The following is an 8,493-nucleotide window of genomic DNA, read 5'->3' on the forward strand; positions in this document are numbered from 1 at the left end:
GCTCTCTCTCTCTGTGCTTCGCGCTCGCTCTCTCTCTCTGTGCTTCGCGCTCGCTCTCTCTCTCTGTGCTTCGCGCTCGCTCTCTCTCTGTGCTTCGCGCTCGCTCTCTCTGTGCTTCGCGCTCGCTCTCTCTGTGCTTCGCGCTCGCTCTCTCTCTCTGTGCTTCGCGCTCGCTCTCTCTCTCTGTGCTTCGCGCTCGCTCTCTCTCTCTGTGCTTCGCGCTCGCTCTCTCTCTCTGTGCTTCGCGCACGCTCTCTCTGTGCTTCGCGCTCGCTCTCTCTCTCTGTGCTTCGCGCTCGCTCTCTCTCTCTGTGCTTCGCGCTCGCTCTCTCTCTCTGTGCTTCGCGCTCGCTCTCTCTCTCTGTGCTTCGCGCTCGCTCTCTCTCTCTGTGCTTCGCGCTCGCTCTCTCTCTCTGTGCTTCGCGCTCGCTCTCTCTCTCTGTGCTTCGCGCTCGCTCTCTCTCTCTGTGCTTCGCGCTCTCTCTCTCTGTGCTTCGCGCTCTCTCTCTCTCTGTGCTTCGCGCTCGCTCTCTCTCTCTCTGTGCTTCGCGCTCGCTCTCTCTCTCTGTGCTTCGCGCTCGCTCTCTCTCTCTGTGCTTCGCGCTCGCTCTCTCTCTCTGTGCTTCGCGCTCGCTCTCTCTCTCTGTGCTTCGCGCTCGCTCGCTCTCTCTGTGCTTCGCGCTCGCTCGCTCTCTCTGTGCTTCGCGCTCGCTCGCTCTCTCTGTGCTTCGCGCTCGCTCGCTCTCTCTGTGCTTCGCGCTCGCTCGCTCTCTCTGTGCTTCGCGCTCGCTCGCTCTCTCTGTGCTTCGCGCTCGCTCGCTCTCTCTGTGCTTCGCGCTCGCTCGCTCTCTCTGTGCTTCGCGCTCGCTCTCTCTCTCTGTGCTTCGCGCTCGCTCTCTCTGTGCTTCGCGCTCGCTCTCTCTCTCTGTGCTTCGCGCTCGCTCTCTCTCTCTGTGCTTCGCGCTCGCTCTCTCTCTCTGTGCTTCGCGCTCGCTCTCTCTCTCTGTGCTTCGCGCTCGCTCTCTCTCTCTGTGCTTCGCGCTCGCTCGCTCTCTCTGTGCTTCGCGCTCGCTCGCTCTCTCTGTGCTTCGCGCTCGCTCGCTCTCTCTGTGCTTCGCGCTCGCTCGCTCTCCCTGTGGTTCGCGCTCGCTCGCTCTCCCTGTGCTTCGCGCTCGCTCGCTCTCCCTGTGCTTCGCGCTCGCTCGCTCTCCCTGTGCTTCGCGCTCGCTCGCTCTCCCTGTGCTTCGCGCTCGCTCGCTCTCTCTGTGCTTCGCGCTCGCTCTCTGTGCTTCGCGCTCGCTCTCTGTGCTTCGCGCTCGCTCTCTCTCTCCGTGCTTCGCGCTCGCTCTCTCTCTCCGTGCTTCGCGCTCGCTCTCTCTCTCCGTGCTTCGCGCTCGCTCTCTCTCCCCGTGCTTCGCGCTCGCTCTCTCTCCCCGTGCTTCGCGCTCGCTCTCTCTCCCCGTGCTTCGCGCTCGCTCTCTCTCCCCGTGCTTCGCGCTCGCTCTCTCTCCCCGTGCTTCGCGCTCGCTCTCTCTCCCCGTGCTTCGCGCTCGCTCTCTCTCCCCGTGCTTCGCGCTCGCTCTCTCTCCCCGTGCTTCGCGCTCGCTCTCTCTCCCCGTGCTTCGCGCTCGCTCTCTCTCCCCGTGCTTCGCGCTCGCTCTCTCTCCCCGTGCTTCGCGCTCGCTCTCTCTCCCCGTGCTTCGCGCTCGCTCTCTCTCCCCGTGCTTCGCGCTCGCTCTCTCTCCCCGTGCTTCGCGCTCGCTCTCTCTCCCCGTGCTTCGCGCTCGCTCTCTCTCCCCGTGCTTCGCGCTCGCTCTCTCTCCCCGTGCTTCGCGCTCGCTCTCTCTCCCCGTGCTTCGCGCTCGCTCTCTCTCCCCGTGCTTCGCGCTCGCTCTCTCTCCCCGTGCTTCGCGCTCGCTCTCTCTCCCCGTGCTTCGCGCTCGCTCTCTCTCCCCGTGCTTCGCGCTCGCTCTCTCTCCCCGTGCTTCGCGCTCGCTCTCTCTCCCCGTGCTTCGCGCTCGCTCTCTCTCCCCGTGCTTCGCGCTCGCTCTCTCTCCCCGTGCTTCGCGCTCGCTCTCTCTCCCCGTGCTTCGCGCTCGCTCTCTCTCCCCGTGCTTCGCGCTCGCTCTCTCTCCCCGTGCTTCGCGCTCGCTCTCTCTCCCCGTGCTTCGCGCTCGCTCTCTCTCCCCGTGCTTCGCGCTCGCTCTCTCTCCCCGTGCTTCGCGCTCGCTCTCTCTCCCCGTGCTTCGCGCTCGCTCTCTCTCCCCGTGCTTCGCGCTCGCTCTCTCTCCCCGTGCTTCGCGCTCGCTCTCTCTCCCCGTGCTTCGCGCTCGCTCTCTCTCCCCGTGCTTCGCGCTCGCTCTCTCTCCCCGTGCTTCGCGCTCGCTCTCTCTCCCCGTGCTTCGCGCTCGCTCTCTCTCCCCGTGCTTCGCGCTCGCTCTCTCTCCCCGTGCTTCGCGCTCGCTCTCTCTCCCCGTGCTTCGCGCTCGCTCTCTCTCCCCGTGCTTCGCGCTCGCTCTCTCTCCCCGTGCTTCGCGCTCGCTCTCTCTCCCCGTGCTTCGCGCTCCCTCTCGCTCTCCGTGCTTCGCGCTCCCTCTCGCTCTCCGTGCTTCGCGCTCCCTCTCGCTCTCCGTGCTTCGCGCCCTCTCGCTCTCCGTGCTTCGCGCCCTCTCGCTCTCCGTGCTTCGCGCCCTCTCGCTCTCCGTGCTTCGCGCCCTCTCGCTCTCCGTGCTTCGCGCCCTCTCGTTCTCCGTGCTTCGCGCTCTCTCGCTCTCTCTCTCTCTGCTTCGCGCGCTCTCTCTCTCTCTCTGCTTCGCGCGCGCTCTCTCTCTCTCTGCTTCGCGCGCTCTCTCTCTCTCTGCTTCGCGCGCTCTCTCTCTCTCTCTCTGCATCGCGCGCTCTCTCTGCATCGCGCGCTCTCTCTGCTTCGCGCGCTCTCTCTGCTTCGCGCGCTCTCTCTGCTTCGCGCGCTCTCTCTGCTTCGCGCGCTCTCTCTGCTTCGCGCGCTCTCTCTGCTTCGCGCGCTCTCTCTCTCTCTGCTTCGGCGCTCTCTCTCTCTCTGCTTCGCGCACTCTCTCTCTCTCTGCTTCGCGCACTCTCTCTCTCTCTGCTTCGCGCGCTCTCTCTCTCTCTGCTTCGCGTTCTCTCTCTGCTTCGCGTTTTCGCGCTCTCTGTCTCTCTGCTTCGCGCTCTCTGTCTCTCTGCTTCGCGCTCTCTGTCTCTCTGCTTCGCGCTCTCTGTCTCTCTGCTTCGCGCTCTCTGTCTCTCTGCTTCGCGCTCTCTGTCTCTCTGCTTCGCGCTCTCTGTCTCTCTGCTTCGCGCTCTCTGTCTCTCTGCTTCGCGCTCTCTGTCTCTCTGCTTCGCGCTCTCTGTCTCTCTGCTTCGCGCTCTCTGTCTCTCTGCTTCGCGCTCTCTGTCTCTCTGCTTCGCGCGCTCTCTGTCTCTCTGCTGCGCGCGCTCTCTGTCTCTGCTGCGCGCGCTCTCTGTCTCTGCTGCGCGCGCTCTCTGTCTCTGCTGCGCGCGCTCTCTGTCTCTGCTGCGCGCGCTCTCTGTCTCTGCTGCGCGCGCTCTCTGTCTCTGCTGCGCGCGCTCTCTGTCTCTGCTGCGCGCGCTCTCTGTCTCTGCTGCGCGCGCTCTCTGTCTCTGCTGCGCGCGCTCTCTGTCTCTGCTGCGCGCGCTCTCTGTCTCTGCTGCGCGCGCTCTCTGTCTCTGCTGCGCGCGCTCTCTGTCTCTGCTGCGCGCGCTCTCTGTCTCTGCTGCGCGCGCTCTCTGTCTCTGCTGCGCGCGCTCTCTGTCTCTGCTGCGCGCGCTCTCTGTCTCTGCTGCGCGCGCTCTCTGTCTCTGCTGCGCGCGCTCTCTGTCTCTGCTGCGCGCGCTCTCTCTCTGCTCCGCGCGCTCTCTCTCTGCTCCGCGCTCTCTCTCCCGCTGTGCTCCGCGCTCTCTCTCCCGCTGTGCTCCGCGCTCTCTCTCCCGCTGTGCTCCGCGCTCTCTCTCCCGCTGTGCTCCGCGCTCTCTCTCCCGCTGTGCTCCGCGCTCTCTCTCCCTCTGTGCTCCGCGCTCTCTCTCCCTCTGTGCTCCGCGCTCTCTCTCCCTCTGTGCTCCGCGCTCTCTCTCCCTCTGTGCTCCGCGCTCTCTCTCCCTCTGTGCTCCGCGCTCTCTCTCCCTCTGTGCTCCGCGCTCTCTCTCCCTCTGTGCTCCGCGCTCTCTCTCCCTCTGTGCTCCGCGCTCTCTCTCCCTCTGTGCTCCGCGCTCTCTCTCCCTCTGTGCTCCGCGCTCTCTCTCCCTCTGTGCTCCGCGCTCTCTCTCCCTCTGTGCTCCGCGCTCTCTCTCCCTCTGTGCTCCGCGCTCTCTCTCCCTCTGTGCTCCGCGCTCTCTCTCCCTCTGTGCTCCGCGCTCTCTCTCCCTCTGTGCTCCGCGCTCTCTCTCCCTCTGTGCTCCGCGCTCTCTCTCCCTCTGTGCTCCGCGCTCTCTCTCCCTCTGTGCTCCGCGCTCTCTCTCCCTCTGTGCTCCGCGCTCTCTCTCCCTCTGTGCTCCGCGCTCTCTCTCCCTCTGTGCTCCGCGCTCTCTCTCCCTCTGTGCTCCGCGCTCTCTCTCCCTCTGTGCTCCGCGCTCTCTCTCCCTCTGTGCTCCGCGCTCTCTCTCCCTCTGTGCTCCGCGCTCTCTCTCCCTCTGTGCTCCGCGCTCTCTCTCCCTCTGTGCTCCGCGCTCTCTCTCCCTCTGTGCTCCGCGCTCTCTCTCCCTCTGTGCTCCGCGCTCTCTCTCCCTCTGTGCTCCGCGCTCTCTCTCCCTCTGTGCTCCGCGCTCTCTCTCCCTCTGTGCTCCGCGCTCTCTCTCCCTCTGTGCTCCGCGCTCTCTCTCCCTCTGTGCTCCGCGCTCTCTCTCCCTCTGTGCTCCGCGCTCTCTCTCCCTCTGTGCTCCGCGCTCTCTCTCCCTCTGTGCTCCGCGCTCTCTCTCCCTCTGTGCTCCGCGCTCTCTCTCCCTCTGTGCTCCGCGCTCTCTCTCCCTTTCTCTGCGTGGTGCGCTCTCTTTCTCTCTCTCTGCGTGGTGCGCTCTCTTTCTCTCTCTCTGCGTGGTGCGCTCTCTTTCTCTCTCTCTGCGTGGTGCGCTCTCTTTCTCTCTCTCTGCGTGGTGCGCTCTCTTTCTCTCTCTCTGCGTGGTGCGCTCTCTTTCTCTCTCTCTGCGTGGTGCGCTCTCTCTCTCTCTCTGCGTGGTGCGCTCTCTCTCTCTCTCTGCGTGGTGCGCTCTCTCTCTCTCTGCGTGGTGCGCTCTCTCTCTCTCTCTGCGTGGTGCGCTCTCTCTCTCTCTGCGTGGTGCTCTCTCTCTCTCTGCGTGGTGCGCTCTCTCTCTCTCTGCATGGTGCGCTCTCTCTCTCTCTGCATGGTGCGCTCTCTCTCTCTTTCTCTGCATGGTGCGCTCTCTCTCTCTTTCTCTGCATGGTGCGCTCTCTCTCTCTTTCTCTGCATGGTGTGCTCTCTTTCTCTCTCTGCATGGTGCGCTCTCTTTCTCTCTCTCTGCATGGTGCGCTCTCTTTCTCTCTCTCTGCATGGTGCGCTCTCTTTCTCTCTCTCTGCATGGTGCGCTCTCTTTCTCTCTCTCTGCATGGTGCGCTCTCTTTCTCTCTCTCTGCATGGTGCGCTCTCTCTCTCTCTGCATGGTGCGCTCTCTCTCTGCATGGTGCGCTCTCTCTCTGCATGGTGCGCTCTCTCTCTCTCTGCATGGTGCGCTCTCTCTCTCTCTGCATGGTGCGCTCTCTCTCTCTCTGCATGGTGCGCTCTCTCTCTCTCTGCATGGTGCGCTCTCTCTCTCTCTGCATGGTGCGCTCTCTCTCTCTCTGCATGGTGCGCTCTCTCTCTCTCTGCATGGTGCGCTCTCTCTCTCTCTGCATGGTGCGCTCTCTCTCTCTCTGCATGGTGCGCTCTCTCTCTCTGCATGGTGCGCTCTCTCTCTCTCTGCATGGTGCGCGCTCTCTCTCTCTCTGCATGGTGCGCTCTCTCTCTCTCTCTGCATGGTGCGCTCTCTCTCTCTCTCTGCATGGTGCGCTCTCTCTCTCTCTCCATGGTGCGCTCTCTCTCTCTCTCCATGATGCGCTCTCTCTCTCTCTGCTTTGCGCTCTCTCTCTCTCTCTGCTTTGCGCTCTCTCTCTCTCTCTCTCTGCTTTGCGCTCTCTCTCTCTCTCTCTGCTTTGCGCTCTCTCTCTCTCTCTGCTTTGCGCTCTCTCTCTCTCTCTGCTTTGCGCTCTCTCTCTCTCTCTGCTTTGCGCTCTCTCTCTCTCTGCTTTGCGCTCTCTCTCTCTCTGCTTTGCGCTCTCTCTCTCTCTGCTTCGTGCGCTCTCTCTCTCTTACCCCCTCCAGGAGGACTCCGTTGCGGAAGAGGAGGTGGACGAGGACGAAGAGGAGGAGGACGACGAGGAGGAGGAGGAGGACGAGGACGAGGACGACGATCGGTCCCACTGCACCCACGAGTCTGCCGAGCTGCTGGAGGAGTGGACCGCGGAGGCTGAGGGGGGCGGGGATGGTGAGGAGGAGCTGGAGAGGCCCCGGCACAGGCCCAGGCCCCGCCGGCGCCCCCCGGCCGCCCCCCCAGCCTCGGCGGGTCCCGGGCGTCCCAAGAGCTACATATGCAACGAGTGCGGCCGCACCTTCAACAAGTACTCCAACTACAAGCAGCACCTGCGGGTGCACTCGGGGGAGAAGCCCTTCACCTGCTCGGCCTGCGGCAAGGACTTCAACCTGCTCTCCAACCTGCGGCGCCACGAGCGCACCCACACGGGCGAGCGGCCCTTCCAGTGCCCCACCTGCCGCAAGGGCTTCAGCGAGCTGTCCAGCCTGCGGCGCCACGAGCGCACCCACACGGGCGAGCGGCCCTTCACCTGCCCCTTCTGCGCCAAGGGCTTCAGCCAGTCCTCCATCCTGGTCATCCACCAGCGCACCCACACCGGCGAGCGCCCCTTCCGGTGCGGCGAGTGCCAGCGGGGCTTCAGCGAGCCCTCCAGCCTGCGGAGCCACCTGCGCACCCACACCGGCGAGCGCCCCTTCCGGTGCGGCGAGTGCCAGAAGGCGTTCCGGCACTCCTCCAGCCTGCTGCAACACCAGCGGGGCCACCGGGGCGAGAAGCCCTTCAAGTGCCCCCTGTGCGGCAAGGGCTTCACCAAGTCCTCCACCCTGGCCCAGCACCGCAGCACCCACAGCCAGGAGCGGCCCCACAAGTGCCCCGTCTGCCAGCGGGGCTTCTCCCGGGCTTCCGTCCTGGGCCGGCACCAGCGCGTCCACGCCTGGGAGGGGCCCCGCATCTGCGCCGACTGCGGCGGCCAGTTCAAGACCTCCGCCGGCTTCCACGGGCACCAGTGCGCCCCAGCGGGGAAAGAGACGCCGGCGCCCAGCTGATCCCCTCCCTACACCACCCCACCCCCCCCCCAACTCGGAACCTTCCCGACCCTTTCGTCCGTCCCATTTTCCGCCCCCCCCCCCGACTCCCCGGTTGACGTGCTGGGGGGGGGGGGTGGAGGTGTCGGGGGAGAGAGCAGGGCCCCGCACTGTCTCGGATAGGTCCCCCAATCCTCCACCTGGCCCCGCATGGCCTCTTAAGGGAATGGTGGGCCCCGTCTCTCACCCACACCGCCCCTCCCCCCCACCAACTGCTCCACACCCCCAACGCACGTGCCTCCAAAGCCCCCACCCAACCCCCACTCTATCTCCCTGCCCCCACATATCTCCTGTCTTGGATAGGTCCCCCAATCCTCCACCTGCCACCGCGTGGCCTCTAATGAAACAGTGGGCCCCGATTCTCTCTCTCTCTCTCCCCCACACCCCCAACGCACGTGCCTCCAAAACCCCCACCCAACTCCCACTCTATCTCTCCCCCACCCCCAACCCAGCCCCTGTCTCGGATAGGTCCCCCAATCCTCCGCCTGGTCCCGCGTGGCATCTAAGGGAATGGTGGGCCCCGTCTCTTTCACTCCCCCCTCCACACCCCCAACGCACGTGCCTCCCAAGCCCCCACCCACCTCCCCACTCTCTCCGCCCACCCCCCCCACCCCTCCTCCCCCCCCCACCGCCCCCACCGCCCCCTGTCTCGAATAGGTCCCCCACTCCTCCACCTGGTCCCGCGTGGCCTCTAAAGGAATGGTGGGCCCCGTCTCTTTCACTCCCCCCTCCACACCCACAACGCACGTGCCTCCAAAGCCCCCACCCACCCCACACTCTCCTCCCCCACCTCCGGCCCCTGTCTCAGATAGGTCCCCAAATCCTCCACCTGGCCCCTCGTGGCCTCTAAGGTAACGGTGCGCCCCGTCTCACCCCCTGCTCCGAAGCGGCCCGCCCCCTTGAGGCGGGGTGGGGGGAGGGCGGTCCCCGAGGACCTTTACCAACGGCCCCCTACTTACCCCATTGCCGCAGCTACGGGAATGCGCGAGTTGCCTGTTGATGTAACGATTTGTTTCTCATTTTTCTTTATCCTCCCCCCGCCCCCCCACCGGCCCTGAATGATTTGGTAAAG

The 8,493-nt window shown here is 65.3% G+C and overlaps 1 protein-coding gene across 1 annotated transcript in view; it reads left to right on the forward strand.

Annotated features, from left to right (window-relative positions):
• The window catches only part of LOC121274960 (zinc finger protein 239-like), a 38,723-nt gene extending 30,709 nt beyond the window's left edge, over positions 1-8,014 (forward strand). Inside the window, exon 3 of the mRNA XM_041182332.1 lies at positions 6,351-8,014. Coding sequence (XP_041038266.1) covers positions 6,351-7,382 — 1,032 coding nt within the window. The 3' untranslated portion in view covers positions 7,383-8,014. The remainder of the gene's footprint in view (positions 1-6,350) is intronic.
• Positions 8,015-8,493: the final 479 nt, after the last annotated feature.

The sequence above is a fragment of the Carcharodon carcharias genome, assembly GCF_017639515.1.
Source record: "Carcharodon carcharias isolate sCarCar2 chromosome 39 unlocalized genomic scaffold, sCarCar2.pri SUPER_39_unloc_3, whole genome shotgun sequence".
NCBI lineage: Eukaryota > Metazoa > Chordata > Chondrichthyes > Lamniformes > Lamnidae > Carcharodon > Carcharodon carcharias.